Source organism: Drosophila persimilis, unplaced genomic scaffold (genome assembly GCF_003286085.1).
Source record: "Drosophila persimilis strain 14011-0111.01,24,50 unplaced genomic scaffold, DperRS2 tig00000124-arrow-pilon, whole genome shotgun sequence".
Taxonomy (NCBI): domain Eukaryota; kingdom Metazoa; phylum Arthropoda; class Insecta; order Diptera; family Drosophilidae; genus Drosophila; species Drosophila persimilis.
In genome coordinates, this window is record NW_020825294.1 from 5,299,686 (window position 1) to 5,316,820 (window position 17,135).

At 43.5% G+C, this 17,135-nt stretch overlaps 5 protein-coding genes across 5 annotated transcripts in view; 1 reads left to right on the top strand and 4 right to left on the bottom strand.

Moving 5' to 3' along the window:
- Positions 1-1,724: 1,724 nt before the first annotated feature.
- On the bottom strand, positions 1,725-4,525 carry LOC6593314 (TBC1 domain family member 17). Its single transcript, XM_002018617.2, has 3 exons — positions 4,375-4,525; positions 3,390-4,278; positions 1,725-3,323 (listed from the first exon to the last, which is right to left on the bottom strand). The coding sequence occupies exons 1-3, from the start codon at positions 4,486-4,488 to the stop codon at positions 2,197-2,199; spliced, it is 2,130 nt and encodes a 709-aa protein (XP_002018653.1). The 5' UTR covers positions 4,489-4,525; the 3' UTR covers positions 1,725-2,196.
- Positions 4,526-5,907: 1,382 nt separating this feature from the next.
- LOC113565475 (homeobox protein Mohawk) lies at positions 5,908-8,013 on the top strand. The gene is made up of 4 exons (XM_026987599.1): positions 5,908-5,969; positions 6,852-6,915; positions 6,968-7,687; positions 7,747-8,013. The coding sequence occupies exons 2-4, from the start codon at positions 6,872-6,874 to the stop codon at positions 7,949-7,951; spliced, it is 969 nt and encodes a 322-aa protein (XP_026843400.1). The 5' UTR covers positions 5,908-5,969; positions 6,852-6,871; the 3' UTR covers positions 7,952-8,013.
- A 120-nt stretch (positions 8,014-8,133) lies between these two features.
- On the bottom strand, positions 8,134-9,189 carry LOC113565424 (39S ribosomal protein L10, mitochondrial). The gene is made up of 2 exons (XM_026987361.1): positions 8,992-9,189; positions 8,134-8,873 (listed from the first exon to the last, which is right to left on the bottom strand). Exons 1-2 carry the CDS (start codon positions 9,011-9,013, stop codon positions 8,134-8,136), a joined length of 762 nt encoding a protein of 253 aa, XP_026843162.1. The 5' UTR covers positions 9,014-9,189.
- An 874-nt stretch (positions 9,190-10,063) lies between these two features.
- LOC6593313 (E3 SUMO-protein ligase NSE2) lies at positions 10,064-11,086 on the bottom strand. The gene is made up of 2 exons (XM_002018616.2): positions 10,973-11,086; positions 10,064-10,913 (listed from the first exon to the last, which is right to left on the bottom strand). The coding sequence occupies exons 1-2, from the start codon at positions 11,049-11,051 to the stop codon at positions 10,294-10,296; spliced, it is 699 nt and encodes a 232-aa protein (XP_002018652.1). The 5' UTR covers positions 11,052-11,086; the 3' UTR covers positions 10,064-10,293.
- A 3,536-nt stretch (positions 11,087-14,622) lies between these two features.
- Positions 14,623-17,135, bottom strand: part of LOC6593312 (protein split ends) — a 43,851-nt gene continuing 41,338 nt past the window's right edge. The window contains exons 9-14 of the mRNA XM_026987362.1: positions 16,994-17,100; positions 16,775-16,855; positions 16,431-16,629; positions 16,089-16,358; positions 15,691-16,022; positions 14,623-15,610 (exon numbers count right to left, since the gene is read on the bottom strand). Of these exons, the coding sequence (XP_026843163.1) occupies positions 15,323-15,610; positions 15,691-16,022; positions 16,089-16,358; positions 16,431-16,629; positions 16,775-16,855; positions 16,994-17,100 (1,277 nt within the window). The 3' untranslated portion in view covers positions 14,623-15,322. The remainder of the gene's footprint in view (positions 15,611-15,690; positions 16,023-16,088; positions 16,359-16,430; positions 16,630-16,774; positions 16,856-16,993; positions 17,101-17,135) is intronic.

The following is a 17,135-nucleotide window of genomic DNA, read 5'->3' on the forward strand; positions in this document are numbered from 1 at the left end:
AGCAGAGTAGATCAGATCAGATCAAGCAACCAGCATAATATATGGCATACTTAATTGTAAGTACGAGTATAAATCTTAATTAAAAGTATAAATAATATAACAGAACAGCAGAACAACAAAATCAACAGCAACTACAGCAACAAGTAACAACCAAGCATCAACTATTGATATTGATATTGATGATAAATCAAATAAACATATAAAAAATAAATTTCAAAAATTACAACAAACTTCGTATTCTCATTGTTTTAAATTATGTAACGTCTGGTAAAGTACAACTTAGATATATTTAGATATCAATTTGGACGCTGATATGCAATGACTGTACCATCAAGTGGTATGCTAGTATATGTGATTTAAGAAAAGGATGGGAATTACTAGTTGATATTATATGGTAGAGGAGCATAAGACCCCAAACGGTTCATGCAAGGAATAATTCGATCTACAAAACAAAAAGGACAAAGGTATATAGTTAGTGAAGTTTATGCGGCTCAACAGCAAGCCTTCTTCGATTAACCAAGGATCGAGGCCAGTTGAGGCCGCACAGAGCAAAAAGTAAAAAGTGTTTGTGGACTGATTCTATACGGTCCTGTTGCACTTTTTACTGAGGGCAGTATATATAGAGAGTCATTGTTATATAGGGGTCTTATACTGGACACAGAGCTAACTATCATCCGTATACATGAGTACTCGAGGGGTTTTTTGATTACCGAGGGGAACTCTAATAAATGTATAGTTGATCCCCGCCTTTTAAATCAATGCTGAGCTGGGGATATAACATTATATAACTTTTCAGGAATAGCCGATAGCTTAGGTATACCTCTATAGTTCTTTGCATCAGACTTGCTACGGTGTAGAATAATAAACTATTCTTTCCAGATCGAGGGGAAGCAAGAAGAATCAATGGACAGGGTGAAGAGTTTGTAGCTGAGTACACATCCGGAAACTCCGTCAGGACCCGGTTAAGATCATAAAGCAGCGAGCTTTCATTTTTTAAGGTGCTGAAAATTCTGTTCGCCTTGGTAAGTACCAAAGTAGCTTTCCTGAGAATAGGTTGTTTGGAAAAATTGGGTATAAAGATCGGTGATTGCCTGGTCATTATTGGCCGACGCATTAAGGAATGATAACGACGATTTTAGTGCGGAAGTTCTACGCTAATGTTTACGAAGCTGTAGCTAAGATCGGAGAAATTTTACCGTGCTATTACACAGCGATAGAGAGAACATGAAACCAACTTTTTGAAATTTTGTATAAAGTCTTGATTGGGACCTGCATAAAGCGAGTGGTATTCGCAGCAACAAACATTACAATAAAAACCTTACATAACATAAGCAACACCCAACAAAGCCATTGATCCTAATTAATCCCATTTCAAGTCGCCCAGGTCCAACACAATGCCATAGCATTTTCCGAAGGGCCACCCCAAACATTTACAATGTTTGTTGGCTGTTTGGTAAATATGTCGATCGTCAGTCCTGATATTCCCGATCCTGAGAAAGCAGACCCTTTGCTTGCCCAAAATATAGCGCCCAGATCTCTAGGCTATGGGCATTCGTAAGATACTGGGTTCTCACGATTATGGAAATGTTGGTACTGCGCCGATCCCATTTTCCCCAAGGTACGCGCCGCAATTTTTTTTTTGGCTGTGTACATCATTAAAGTATTAAAAGCTTCGCACAGCGAGGATAGACGACTTTCCTTCTCAAAGTTGCGGCAATTTTGAATGTATTATATTACGCTTTTCGATGTATTATCTGTATGTATTTTCACAGTAATTGAGTAAACTAAAAAAAGGGCAACAGAAGTAGCTGCTGCGTGTTGAATTTTGATAAAACGAAAACGATCTACCCAAGCATTCGATGGGTGCGAGCCAAGTCCTATCTACTCGTAATTGAAAACTTTGTTTTGGTATACTTATTGGGGGGATTAATTGCTCTGGCCAATGAATGGGGTATGGGGTATGGGGTAATGGGAGGAGGGGAGGTGATTGGAAAGAACTTACAATAAATACAAAACGTACAAATATGTATAATATACAATATATAAATCTGTGTATCAGCAGTTAAAGCACTTCGCTTCGCTTCGATGCGGTAGTAAACTTTGAGTCTTAAAGTCTAAGATAATTTGCGCATGATTTGCTAGGGGCTGGCTTTTGGCTTGGCTTGGTTTCCGGTTTCCTTCCAGTTTCGACCCAGGTTAGTGGTATGTCAGGAAGAGCGAGCGCTCGCAGGCCTCCTCCAGCAGGGCCTGTTGCCGTTGCTTCTCCTCGGGCGTCGGCTCGGGTACCAGTTCGTCGAAGCCATCATCCGAGTAGGCAGGCTCCTCGTCTATTGCTTCCTCCGCCTCCTCACCTGCAACAGGCGGCAGTAGAGGCTCTCCAATGATGAGGCGAATATCGTTAGGCAGCGTTTCGGATGCCTTCAGTTGCAGATAGATGGCTTCGGCTATTTCCAGAGTTCGTTGCACGTCGATGTGGCCCGAAAGTTCGTTAACGTGTTTTAGTATTTCAGTGAATTCGTATTGACTCTCGATGATCACAGTTGTCTCCTGATCCAGGATGGCCACGGAGAAGAGCAAGTGAAAGTTGGGACAGGGCAGACGTGTCCAGAGGCACTCCCACAAATTGAGCACATCCTCGTTGCTCAGCTCCCGCTTGTACCATACAAGCAGCCACCTAAAGCAGAAGTACATATTGTCGGAGTCATGGCTGCGCATGTAGTTGAACAATGGGGCATTGGCAAACTCGATGAGGCGCCGCAGCTGGGCAAACTGGTTCTTCATGCCCGCCTGGTCCATGTCGAAGTTGGTGAATACCATGTCCATGAAACCCACGAAGCACCAGAAGGCATCCACCTCGTCGCCCTGAATTTCGAGAATAGGCGCCAGCAGGTCCGACATCCCCTGGACGTAGCCAAGATCGAAGTTGTACATTACGTATGTCATGAGAATTCCCTGCAGCAGAGCCAGGTTGGGGTTGTCCTCTCCGGCAAAGAATTGAAGCGAGCGATCGGTGCGTTTCACATCCTTCTCGATTTGGCACTTCCGTTCACGGTAGCCGCAAAAGTTTGCCTCCTGTGCTGTAGTCATTGCCAGCCATTGCGCCTTCATGTTGTAGTACTCCAGCGACTTCAGCTTGCGCCTCTCTATTCGCTCCGCTTCGGTGTCGGACCAATGATAATAATTCAGCAAATATTTCCAGGCTTTGGACCGCAGGGCGTGGGATATACCCCCGCGAAATACGATCTCTTTGATTCGGTCGCTATCCGAGATGCGCCCGTCTGGTGTCTGAAACTCCAGCCACTGGGCTTCAGTAAGAGGCAAACCTGGAAAAAAACATAATCGAATTGGAGTCAAGTTAAGCAATTTTCTCAAGAAATCTTAAAACGAACCTCGCTCCACTCTCTGGCGATCCGGCAAGTTGTTGACAATTTTCTCGTCCTGAGCATTGAGGTTCTCCAGTTCGCTGTCCGCTGGTGACTTGTCCGCACTACCTCCGCGGCTCTGGCTGTTCGATGAACAGGCGCTGTTGGTGCTGCCACTCAATCCAATTATCTGATAGTTGTCCGGCGAGGTCTGACGATCGCCACTCAGCAAAGTGCCCGGCCTCGACTTCGGCGAGCGCTGGAACGGCGGCTGAACATAGTCTGGAATGTTGCCGAGGAAGCCAGCCAGCTTATTGGGTAGCCAGCTCTCCCGCGGCAAATGACTTGACTTGATATCGCCGATGTCCAGTTCCGCAAAGGTCTTTTTCAGCTTCTGATTCTCGGTGGTCAGGATGGCATATTCCTCGCCACCACGAGTCGTCTCGGAACTCTCGATGAAGTGAAGATCCCGCATGGAGCGCACAAACAGATCAGCGTTGCCGTGCTGAAAGAAGAACTCGCTGTGGACTCCGCCACCAGATTTGCGGATGAACCGTATGGTCTGACCGCGATGCCGAACCTCGACCGCATCTAGTTCATCGAGCAGGACCCTCATGATTCTCGCGCGGGATGCAGTTCCGTTGCCCGGCTCGCTGGGCTTTGTGTTGAAGGCGCGGCACTCGGAGGTAGTGCGGTTCCGCCCCGATATTCTGTCCACCAGTGCCCAATCACCCTGGTCCTGGCTGTCGTCAGCTATCATGATGCTATCGTTTGGCTGCCATTCCAGATACAGACGGCGGCGCGGCAGCTCCGATGACGTATACTCCACCAAGGACAAGGAGCCACTTGTGTTTAAGTCAGAAATATGCTCGGCACTGGCCTTTTTCAGCAGCACCCCATCATGAGTAAACAGAATCTAAAATTAAAGACAATGCAGGCAGGCGAAAAAACGTAGTAAAAACAAGAACAAAATCATGAGTCAGTTAAACAATAGAGAATAGAGAATACTTACGTTACCCGTTCCCTGGGGCTGTGGGGGCGGCTCCTCCCCTGCCGACATCTGCGATTCGCTCAGGACACCCAACTGAATCTGCTGACAGCGGTCATAGCGCACAGATTCGTTCATAGCTGCCGTGCAATTGGCTTTTCTTGTTAACTTTTTTTAATATCTCCTCTATTACGTTCTAAACAACAATGTAATGTTTCTTATGCGTTTTATGTTTACATTTGCTCAATTTTTTACAGGTTACATAGCAACTACACGGTAACTACACATTTGCTACATAATGGGAAGATAAAGAAGGTATGGACAACAGACAAAATGGCTCAGAAAATGCAACGCTTGCCAGGTAAAATCCCCCCTTTTGCCTAATACGATTTTATGTTCAAGGTATATTGTTCGACAAAACACGACGAGGTGAGGTTCATGCGAGTACAGGGCTCACATTCTCATGTTAAGCGAACTTAACCCACTTAACCCACTTCTTCTTAAAAAGGTAAGCCACTTCACTTAAACCGCTGAAAATACGACTGACCCGAACACACTCTGAATTCGTAGCGGGGAAAAATATATTAATATCGTGATATTGCTTTGCCAAAAAACGCCAATAGCTATAACTATTATATTACCAAAAAATGGATAAAATATTCCTTCTCACCCAAATTTCGACTTCAGAAAATACCAAAAAAAGATACCGTAAACGTATTAATAACGATATTTTTTCTTTCTATTTGGCGGGGAATGTAATTTGAATTTGAACAAAAACATTAGTTCATTTCTTTTCAAGGGCATGGACTTACTGAAAGTTAAAGTGAAACGAACGCTTTGTGAACTTGTGAACTTCAGGAACACTTTTAAATCTGGATACGTGTTAATGAGCAAGTCATTCAATGGTTCTGGTAGTGTCTCCCCACATACCATCTGACTCATGTTTGATCTTGAGCTCATGACAATGGGATATTCTTTGTCCATTGCACCAATCAGCACTTTCGGATGAGCTTGATACTAAACTCCCGATTCAAAAATGGTGGTTAGTGGTAGGAAGTTAAAAAATACGACGTTCAAGTCGTTTGTGAGCAGTTCAACCACAAACATCGTAACACGAGATTTTTATAGAAATACAAAAAGTTATGTGTCAGAAACTTGAGGAAATTAATGATGATAAGTTGATTCCAAACACCACTTGCGACACACTTTATATTTACTCACGTCATGGCCACCGACTCATCCCATCCGAATACTGCAGCAGTGAAAATTATATCGAAAGCGAAAGTAAATTCGATTCGCAAATCGTGCACTGAGAATACTCTGTAGTTTTTGGACTGAACCGACCAAAGAATTCCGAAAGAACTACGATCATTTCAAAATAAGCGCATAGGTATTGTCGTATCGTGTCGTGTTTTGTAAATAGATTAAAAGAGTCTCATTCGTGTGATAAGTGTTGGGTTCTCAGTTGGCCGAAAAGCATCTTCGGCCAGTTTTGAAAACTTTTGAGAGAGTTCAGTTTGCGCCAGTACGTCCAACGAGCGATACATTTGACCATCCGTCGGATTCATATTCTCAAATAGAACACAATTAGAATTCAAATTCAAATTGCAAATTTACAGGTGGGTGCAGATATTATTCGCGAAACAAATTAAATGCGTGGCCTTTCCAATTGCACCTCGATTTGGATCCAACTTAAATTTCAGTTTGTTTTCCAATTCTGTTGGAAAACAAGCAATTAGCTGTTATATTAGGATTATATAATAAATGTTAGCACAATTATCTGAGAGTGTCAACAAAACTGATGCATCCCCTGCATGTCTGCATGTGAACACAAAATAGAGAATAGAGCAGATTGTGGCATATATGTTTAAGGGCCCCAAACATGAAAAATTAGCTGAGAATCGTAAACATTATGGACCTATCCATTGTCACACTCAAGCGTAGAGCGGAGAGCGTAAAGGTATAAATATAGTACCTATATGTATGTACAGTTTGGACTGCTGAAAAACATGATTCGTTGATTTTATCAATGAATTGCTTAACCGAGATGAGATGGGATGTTCGGGAGACAGAACTGTGACCTGTGAACTAATTACTCAGAACACAAATATTCAGAGGCTATGAGTTTGGTAGACAGACCGTTAACATATTTTAATGTCTCTTCTTCATAGGAGAATCTCTCTCTTTCTCTCGGTGATATCCATTTAGCCATTTCTCCCACCCTCGGGTGACCCATCTACCATCCTCTCTCGTTCTCGTGTTCTCGTGACAAAGCCAAAATATTTGTTTCTTTTCGTTAATTTGAGAGGAAAATATAAAGCAAGGAAAACAGCAACAGAGCCAAAAAACATGAAAATTCGTCGGCCAGAAATAGCGCCACCCACCGAATGTTTTGAAATTGAATTGACTTACAGAGTATTTTTAAATGATTGGATTGACTATTTTATCGTGAGCAATGGACTGCAAGATCATTCGTTCATTCGTGTTCTCTCCACTTGCAGTTGCAGAGTGCGGGCCATCTATGGAGAAGTCTTCGCGACCCAAGCGCAATCGTCGCCACAGCAGGTAGGTCATTTGATCGGAAAGTATCCAAATTGATTCGAAACGGGTTTTGCAGACGAGCCTGGCCACCAGAGGATGAACTGCAGCAGCCGATGCGAGCCGCCAAGCGTTTGTTCACTCCAGACATAAAGCGCATGCTGAAGGATTGGCTTATTCGGCGGAGGGAGAATCCCTATCCCAGCAGGGAGGAAAAGAAGCAGCTGGCAGGAGAGACTGGCCTGACATACACCCAGATCTGCAATTGGTTTGCCAACTGGCGGCGGAAGCTGAAGAACTCGGAGCGGGAGAAGGCCAAAAAGTCCTGGGGTCATCTCATTAAGAACTATAACCACAATGCGAGGGGGAATGTCGAGCAATTTAGCATCTCATCGGAGGACAGCATATGGGAGGAGGAGATGCGACCATGCGTGGGGGAAGATGATGATGATGGGGACTACGATGACGATGAGCTGTCCAGCCACAGTACTGGCAGCGATGGCAACGCAAACAATGCTTCCACAGCTGTGTTCAAGCCAAACTTTTACGTAGAATCTGGAAACATGTCAATGCCGGAGCACAGCAGTCATCGCATTCCCATGTTACCCACTGTGCCGGTGGGCAAGGCCAAGTACAAGCACCAAATGATGGAGAAATATCTGCGGGATAGCACTGCAGAGGACGAAGCGACGGGGATCACGCAGCCAGCCACCGCCACCCAGCTCAACAAGTGGCTGGAGAGCGCAGCGAAATTCACACCAGACCGAAACAACTATCACATCGAATGGAATACGAGCAGGTAAGGACTCCCTACATCGGTGATTGATTCATGCTGATTGACCCTGCACTTTCAACTAGACAAAAATGTGGCAGTGGACAGGGACAGGGACAGGAGCGACCTGCCCAGAGCCAAGTGATCTTTACCAGCGATGCCACGGCAGCGGCACGCGGTGATCGCTGGATGCTGCACCACAAGGACGAACTGGATGCGGCCGAGGCTCTTGCGAATCTCGCCTTCAACTGCAGACAGCGCTGGCATGACATGACAACGATCAGCTCCTAACGATCGGCACCTAAGAGGCATCCCAAAACGCATCTGACGCCATCATTCCAGCAGAAGATTCAGGCCCGTTGGAAAAGTGCAATCTAGTCATAGTTAACATTTTTAGCTGCTAGTTTAGTATGAAAGACAAAATAATCACTTTTTCGCTTTTCTTGTTATTTAACAATTAGAATTTTACAATATTATGACTCGTCCGCCGTCTCTGTGGTATTGGTGTTGGTATCGCCATTGCCCTTGGCGTGCACGTCCAGGACCTGCACCAGATTAGCCTGGTGCGTCTGCAGATGTTGGACCAGCTGGCCAGCTGCCAGGTTGAGGGTTTGGACGAGCTGTGCCTGGGCCCCCTGCAGATTTGGCATTTGGGCATAGGCCATCAGCTCGTTTCTGCTGAGCAGTGTCTTCTCAACAATGCCTCCCAGCAGCACCATCTGTGGCACTCTGCGTGTGATCTTCAGCAGTGCGCCAATCTGCTGCTGATTTGGGGAGAACACAATGCAGTGATTGGAGTGGAAGAGCGGCATGATGGCCTCGTACGGCGTGCCGGTCACGGCTTGGTCTATGATCTTGCGGCCATACGACTTCAAATGCAGGTTCTGTTTATGCAGCTGGACTCGCACCCGAAAGATCTCGTCGGCGGTGATGGAGTTCAGGTGGAAGATAGCCACTAGCTGTGAGTGATTCAGCCAGTTTCGCACTTCCCGGGCAATGATCTCGTTGTAGGGATTCTCCAGCTGTTCCTTGGTGCGTTCGGCGCGGGTCTGGAAGCACGAGCGTGCCTTTGGCAGCTCCGGGTATTTTGGCTGTGTGACGGCCACAACACGAGCACGCTCATAATGTGGCTCCTTTGGTCGCTGTATGTTGATTTTTCCACGAAAACGTAGGAACTGCAGCACCGGAGTACGTGTAGTGGTCAGGGGCAGGCCTGTAATTGTCAATTGATAGAGAGGTACAATAATTTAGCGGATTGTATAACCACGAGCCAGCCGACATTGAGTGCCCCAACAATTCTGCCTGGTTATTTAATTATACATAGCGCTTACTTCTCTGCATCAAATTGGCCATATTTCAAGATTGCTCCGCGTCTTAAATAATGTTATATTTTTGATTTTATTTAAGTTCAGTTTAGTAATAGAAATTCAATTGGTGGAACTGCAGAGAAAGAAGAAGAAATTTGTTTGAGTGTAAAAAACTAACTACCGAACTGGAATGGCGAAACGCTTGCCGTTGCGGGGGCCACAGAGCTCCAATTTCTTAAGTATTCATACCAGTTTATTTTATTTTATTATTTACCACTATTACTTACAATTTAAAGTTTTTGCTAACATCTGTTGGGTGAGTGCAGCCCTAGTTATCGGTCTTTCATAAACGTTCACTATGAACGAACTAGTTCAACTTAACCCACTTGAATCCTCATAAAAACTCTCTATTTAAGCACTAACCAGTTCATAGATCATTTCCGTGTCCTGCGGCGCGTCTTCTTGGCGCGCCCGCCCTCTTTTTGAACTGGGCGCGCTCCGGCGGCCTTAAAACTCAAACATAATTATTTATGATTTTTTATTTTTAAAACTCAAATACAATTATTAAGTCCAGTATCCGATTGTGGCCCGATCGGAAAAATGCTCCGATTTGATAGAGTCCTTATCAAGGATCAAGGACGTTTTCACCATTAAAAAAAAATTTCCTTTGGTTTTTCCCGCTATTTGTGAACCGATCTGGGCGTCCCACGCCTTTTTGCAATCGGGATAATTTCTCCGATACAGGATACAGCAAGGACGATTCTTAAATATTTTAATTCATCAAAACTCAGCTTAGTATACATAAATAAACAAGTGGTAAACATTTATATGTACTATCTAAATGTGTAGACGCGTATATCCTTAAACCTAACAACAGCGAGATCTATATAGAGTCTAATGCCCGCGTAGCCGCATTTCTTGGTTTCCATAGTCAAAGTCCTTGTTGTCGATGACTGGCTAGGTTGTTTGAGTCCTTACCAAATGATTAAGGATATATCAGAAAATAAATGACAACTTAACGTCGCTCAAAAGCCCGAACACGAGAAAATTCAGATCTGGGATACCAGGCGAACAGGAATTAGCAGAAGGTCGCTGGTTTCTTAAAGAAACTTTTTTATTTTATTAGGAATAGGATATTTTCCCCCATCGTAAACACAAATGTACTTCTCGCCATATTAGGGGTTTCCTCGCCATCTCGTGATTGCGCTATAAGGGCAAGGACAATAAGGATATTGCCTGTTAATGTATAATATAGTTTTATGTTTCCCCACCATTCGTGGGCTATCTATATTCTTGTATTATTAAAAAAACACCGCACTTTAGCTACTAATCAGAATCAGAATCGTCAGAATCAGAAGTTACCTCGAACTTCTGCTCAGACAGATGACGACGCAGCTTCTCCTGAGCCTCGATGTCCTGCACCAAATGCGAGGGCTGAATGAAGTGCTCATTGGCACAGCCCGATACAGGACAGCGGATACTGAGGTTATCCTTTATCATGGCGTTAACCGATCCACTGTCGTAGATGTGGCCACACATCCTGTTACGTACGGGGTCCTTCATCAGCGCCATCGACCATGGGTCGTGTAGGGAGAACACATCGCCTCCGGTTTGCACAACTTCGGACATACTGCAATCACCATCGGAAGTAGGAGCATTCCCGTCGGCCCGACCAGCAGAGGATTCCATTTCCCTCTTAAAGTATTTGTATTTGGCTTTGTTCTTCACATTGGAGGACTTTTTAGCGGCAGCTTGTTTCAGTTGATCGACTTTCCTCAAGAGCTCCTCCGTGCTGGCACTCTCACCCTTGGCCTGATCCATGGCCTTGCAGGTGTTTTTATGCTCCTGTTCTATTTTTACAACTTTTTCTCCCATCTGCAGGCGCTTTCTTACGCTTTCTTCGAGAAACCTTTTTATTTCGCCATTCTCATCGCAATCGCCCAGCGCTGTGTGAATTCAGATCTGTTTACAACTCGATTAAATGAGCAACTTGGAAAAAAATTACCGTCGGCCATTTGCTTAAAGAACTTGGTGTTTTCAATGAGCATGAAGAGGTGATCGTCCATCTGCTTCGTAAAATCCATTATGTTAGGCAGAAAATGCGAGCAATTTGATTCAAAAACTAGGTGGAAAGACAAAATTTTACGATTTGTTTACATTTGTGAGACCGGCTCAGCCCACTAAAGCCCCCTCTATTTAAATAGTTCAACTACTTGAGGTAAATGGCGGAAAATATTACTGATTGTAAATTTGTCTTGAGGATTTATGCCATCTCTCCTCTGAACTTAAAAAAACCACGATATTTTTCAGCTGAAGTGCGCTAAAATTATTAAATTTTCATTATTTTCAGTGGAAAATTGAAATACCCCCTTGGCTTATAATAGGTTAATCGTTCTCCGTCAAGGATTGGAAACCATATTCCTCGATTTTGATATTCCGCTGAATATTACTGGCTAGATAGAACATTTAGCCATGCCCACATAAATATGTACGATTGATTAATCAATTTTCTATCTAACTGGTGTATTTTTAATACTTGCTTTTATTGTATTTTGACTAAAACAAGGTTTAAACAAAATAGTTCAACAAAAAAAGAGTCGCAATGTTGCTGGTATTTGAAGACAAAATGCGTGTATAGGCATTTTTATACCCTATTTCGTTAATTTTATATGAAGATGAAACGTGATTTATAAAGACCTTTTCTCAAATTGATATTCTTTAGACATATTCAAGTACATTATTAGTATCTTGTGTATATTTATAGCGATCCTGATACCTACTGAGCCTTGGAAGACAAACGTATTCAAAATTCTATAACATCCATTTCCCCCAGGGTATGTGTGCATGGAATTAGCAACATGTTTGTGTATGGAATGGGACTCATTTGTTGTGAACCGGTTATTGCAAAATCGAATATTTCAAGCTATATAGATGCCCACTTAGCTTTATCCCATAGATAAATGCATTTTCTACAAGATTGTTTCTTTTAATTACATTTATGTATTTTATTTTGACCAAAAAACGGTTTTCAAGTAAATGTTGCCGCAACTTTTGTGTATGGAATGCGCAACATTTGTGTATGGAATGAGACTCATTGTTGCTAAAGCGAACTGCGGCGAACTGCGGCGAATTCAAATTCGATTCAAAAAAACGACCAATTCCTCATATTCTTTGTTCCGTTGAATAATACTATCTATATGGAACATTTAGCCATGGCCACTCATTTTTGTACGATTGATGAATCATTTCTATACATGATTGGCCTATTCTAAATACTTGCTTTTATTGGATTTCTATATACCGTTGAAAATGAAATTCAATAGATTGATGAAATTGGCTAAATATACCGTTATATACCGATATACAGTAATTATACCAGAAAAATATAGATATACTAGAAAATACTCCAAACAGTACTTTAAAAGTATAAAATTATGCAAGGTGTGTGAGGTAGATATGGTCGCTCACGTTCAGTGTTCAGTAAGATGAAAAACACTGAAACTGTTAAATTTTAAACAGACAGAACCAAGAAATTTCTGAAATTCCAAAATCAAAGCTTTGTGGAGGAGAGGAGAGAGGATCCACAAACACCAACATCGTTATAATGCATAGGTATAGAATTTATTTAATTACAGTTATAACATTAACATCTATATATATTATGTATATATGTATGTATAAGTTGCATTTCGCTAATGGGTTCGATCGGTTCGGTTTTGTTTCGGTTTTCGCGGGCTGAGAGAGATAACGGTTTATCTGAACAACCAACAACGCTATTGGGAACAATCAAATCAGACAGTTGTCTGGATCTGGGATTTGGGATTTGGGATCTGGGAGGAGAGGTCGAAAATGTCTGGATCATGTCCATAGTTTGAAAGGAAAAGGATAATAATAACAATAAGAAGAAACCAAGTGTAAGAAATAAGTGTAATTTAATCGTTTTTCTTCAAATTAACTTAGGAAATAACTAAAAAGTGTCTTAAAGCATACAACTTATACATAAACATATGTTTAACAGCGCTTCATCTGTTTTTGTTTCTGTTTGAAAATGTTTTCTTTCCTTTTACTTTACTTTTTTCTGTTTATCTGTTTCTGTTTCTGTATGAACTGATCTCTTCCTCTGATCGATCGTTTCGTGTTTTTTCTTTCGTATCATTAATTGTGTTATATAATGTACAGTTTCTTTAGTTTAGTTTTAAAACATACAACTAAATACGGGCTAAACACTAATTAAACTGTATTTACATTTCATATATCTGTTAGATTCTAAATAATTTAAATATTTTACAGTTGTGTATTGTTTTGTTTTCTTTTCTTGTTTTTGTTTCATCTTTTTTTATTTTGTTTTGTTTTTCGTTTTATCGTTATTTTTCTTGTTTTGTTTCATCTTTTTGTTGTCGTCACATAATTTACAAGTGGGCGTGAAAACGTACGTTTAAGTTTAAGGAGTGTACAGAGAGGGTAGGTAGGTAGTACTATATAGTTTATTCTATAGCATATGGTGTCGTGGGTATGTATGTTTAGGGTAGAGGAGGGTGTTTAGGTCTGTGTATGTGTCAGCAGATGGCTTTTGAGGGTATAAAGAGGGCTTCCCCCGCATCCCCCAAACAATCATCTTACAAAGTTTCGCGCGAACAAACCGAATTAGTATTGAACAAAATTGAAATATGGGGAACGGAAACTGGAAACGGGAAACGGAACGGAACGGAACGCCTCGATTTAGATAGTCCAGTGTTTTAGTGTTGTGGCAGTGGTGGTGTTGTAATGGGGTATCGACAATTTCAAAAACCAACAAGATCTAACAGAAAAAAAAATGTTCAAGGGGTCGCACAAAAAGACCCACAACGTCGAGTCTGGAAGAACAGAAACCCCGTCGTTGCGGGGGTTTTGATGGAAAGCAATATAAGTTGCTCTGGTGCAGAGCGGAGCAGGAAATCCAACACAAAACTATTCTCTCTCTAAACTTTAAAATATTTGGCTTAACACATATTCGTTTATAATTAAATACGCTCTATACGTGGCTATATGTATACTCGTAATGTATGTATATGTATATGTGTATGGTAATATAATGTAATGTATACGTGTGTATGTGTGTGTGTGTGTATGTAATCGTAGGAAAAGCCTCTGGGCGCATCTTTAAACCTAATTGTGCTGCAAACAGCGTTGGCGACAGATCAGACCACACCAGACAGGTAGGGTAAGTTCATGGGGGCTCGAGTTGGTTGGGTCCTTGGGTCTATGCCAGGCCTTTCTTCTACAGAGGGAGGGAGGGCCTTCCATAGAGCCAATGAACCAATTGGAAAACTCAACAAATTCTAGGACTTTTCTGGCGGAAACTTTGTAAGATGTGCAAAAGTATTTGGGTGTGGGGAGGCGGCGGTTTGACCCTTGAAGTAGTCACCAATCGAAAACTCAAACTTGTTAGGGGCAGAGAGGGGTTTTTGGGGGTCATAGAATCATCGGATATTCATATTATGTATGGTATGGTATGGTATTGGTATTGGTATGGTATGGTATGGGTAGTAGTATGCATAGTACAGTAAACAGTTATTATGTTTTAAGCTTTTTTCGTTTAACATTTGCTTGTGTATGTGTGTTTTTTTTTGCGTGTTGCCTTTACGTTTACTTGTTGTTGTGTTTGTGTGTGTTTTTTCTTACATTTTCTTTCATTTTAAATTAAGCAAAAAATAAAACTTTCTTTTCTTGAGATCAAACTTAACGATACTTTGCAAGCTTTTCTTTTCTTTTCTTTTTCATTTTGTTTTGTTTTGTTTTCTTTTAAAGGATTAAATTAGGGGAAGGTTAAATAATTAAATTTAGACAAATATATATTCATCGTATTTTGCTTTTGCTTTTAAAGTGTACAAGTGGTTGCTGAACGCTGGATCTTTTCGCTTTGTTTGAGTTCTGTTTTTGGACATGACATTCTGTATTCTCTTCGTCAGATATTCAAATCAAATACATATTCTGGGAGCAACAATGTTCCATTCCATCTAATTTTCGTCTCGTCTCGTCTCGTCTCGTCTCGTCTCGTTTCGTCGCGTGCATTTATTTATTCAATAAAGTTTGCATGTGATTTCTGCTTGTTTAAGTTCTTTTTGCTTTGCTTTGCTTTTTTTAAACTTTTGCTTGTTTAATCGCTATTTAAAATTACTTAAAATACTAGAAGAGCGTAACTTGTTTTGTTGGTTGGTTGTAGTTCTTGTAGTTGCCTGCTGCTGTTCTTGGTTCTTGTGGGTGGTTTTTCTTTGTCAGAGTCTGGGTAAAGTGTCGCATCCTAGAGATTTACAAAGTCATAGTCCGGTGGTGCAGCCACTGTCCTGGCACTGTCCTAGCTGTTCTGGTGTGTGCCTTAGACAGTGGCTATGACAATCAGGAGGTGTGCCAACTCGGCTACACGATTCTTGAGATCCGGTGCGGCACGCTCCAGGTTCTCGTTGGCGAAATCGCAGGCCGGGAAGATGTGCACCACGTAGGCGGCCTGTTCACTTCCCGGTATGGGGATGTTGACAATGCCCGCGGCCATTTTCTGTTGCAGATAAGTGATGAATCCGGTCTGTAGGTTCCTCGAGTGCTGCAGCACATCGGCATGGTCTCGGCCGCATGGCAAGGCCAGCAACATGCAGTGCTCCTTGTCAACCTGTACATGGGAATGACATTCGGTTATCATCTGTAACAGATTTCCGGTCCACCCAGAGATGAGAGTGGGATAGGACTTACCTGCATCTTTTTGGCCACTCCCTCCAGCTGCGTCTGCTCCAAGCGCATACGCTGGGCAATCCTCAGCAGCGGCGTGCTACTCTCCGCCAGACTCGGCAGTGAGGCACGCGCCACGTTCGGATTGCCGTGCACGAAGTGCATTTGAACGGCAGCCTGGTCCGTTTTCAGGGCCAGCAATCCCTGCCACATCACGGGATAGCGTTGCAGCAGTGTCACGAGCGAGTCACCCGGCGGCGGGGCCATTGCTGGCGGCGGTGCCTGCTGTTGGGCGGCGGCCAGCTCCATGCCGGCGTGCAGAACAGCTGCTGGCATTTGCTCCTGCTGCTGATTGACTGTGAAACGGGAACGGTCAGTCAGGGCTACTGGTGGATATGGATATCGTGATTGCAGACACTCACCGACTGCTGCGATCATGGACATGCGCTCCATCTCCCTCTCCCTATCCTCCAGCTGCATGCTGCCATCCCGGCCGAGGAATGGACTGACACTCGCCCCGACAGGCGGTGGCGGCACCACCACGCTGATCGAAGCCGCCGGTCGATGGGCTGGCGGCGGTTCCAGCTGTATCCCACCGGTCTCGTAGTAGCCCGCCCGCGTGGCCATGTCGCTGAAGTGGGCATGGGGAATGCGAGCATTATGCACATAGACCTGCGCCATTTGAGGGGAGTCTGAAGAGGAACCGAGGGGATCATATCATATCAATGAGTTGTTCCATAAGAGTGGCTTCAATCGGTACTTACCCGCTGCTGTGCGATCCTGCGGGCTCTGCAGGCTGTGCGGCACTGCAATGGTGCGCGGTGGTCCACTGCCAGGTCGCCGTAGCTCCAACGGCGGACTGTTGCTGATCATCTTGTCGTCGTAGTCGCCGCTGCGCATCAAATGGTGTTGATAGAGCATAAAGTCCCTGGACGCAGCCACACCCCGATACGTGGAATCGTTCTGTAAGCAAGGATCGAACAAAGGTTGGATGAGGATTAGTAAGGGATTTCCTCGAGGCAGGGTTTCTGGGTGCTCTTCTTGTTTGGCCAGAGGGGGATTGGGATTACGCTACTTGTAAGCTCCACAAGTAAAACTCGTGCATTACCGGTGTTATGGGCGAGGCCTGTTGGTGGGCCGGCGGCGGACTCTGGGTGCGTCGTCCACTGACATAGGCACCCAGATCGTGCTGCAGCGTCCACAAAAATGTTGGCAATTTCAAGAGTTTAAAGTTAAAAGTTAGTTTCAGGATTAGTTTTGGTTACGCTTATGCTTAGTAGATAGGATTAAGTGTTAGGTGGGACTACGGCTTGATCGATATGCTTACCAGACTCGTGTCGAAGGGCGGCACTCCCGGCATTCCTGGTGGCAGAACCAGGGGCGAAACCCTCGGCTGTCCCTGCGGACTGATGTTGGGAATGGCCGTGCGCAAGACTGCAATGGATCGAGATCGAGGATTAGTTACGCTC

Coding starts and splice junctions, on each gene's coding strand:
- LOC6593314 (XM_002018617.2), bottom strand. CDS start 4,488: ATGAACGAATCTGTGCGCTATGACCGCTGTCAGCAGATTCAGTTGGGT. Junction 4,279..4,374: donor AGCCCCAGGGAACGGGTAAC/GTAAGTATTCTC, acceptor CTTTAATTTTAG/ATTCTGTTTACTCATGATGG. Junction 3,324..3,389: donor TCGCCAGAGAGTGGAGCGAG/GTTCGTTTTAAG, acceptor GTTTTTTTCCAG/GTTTGCCTCTTACTGAAGCC.
- LOC113565475 (XM_026987599.1), top strand. CDS start 6,872: ATGGAGAAGTCTTCGCGACCCAAGCGCAATCGTCGCCACAGCAG. Junction 6,916..6,967: donor CGCAATCGTCGCCACAGCAG/GTAGGTCATTTG, acceptor CGGGTTTTGCAG/ACGAGCCTGGCCACCAGAGG. Junction 7,688..7,746: donor ATCGAATGGAATACGAGCAG/GTAAGGACTCCC, acceptor ACTTTCAACTAG/ACAAAAATGTGGCAGTGGAC.
- LOC113565424 (XM_026987361.1), bottom strand. CDS start 9,013: ATGGCCAATTTGATGCAGAGAA. Junction 8,874..8,991: donor GGCCAATTTGATGCAGAGAA/GTAAGCGCTATG, acceptor TGACAATTACAG/GCCTGCCCCTGACCACTACA.
- LOC6593313 (XM_002018616.2), bottom strand. CDS start 11,051: ATGGATTTTACGAAGCAGATGGACGATCACCTCTTCATGCTCATTGAA. Junction 10,914..10,972: donor CTTTAAGCAAATGGCCGACG/GTAATTTTTTTC, acceptor GAATTCACACAG/CGCTGGGCGATTGCGATGAG.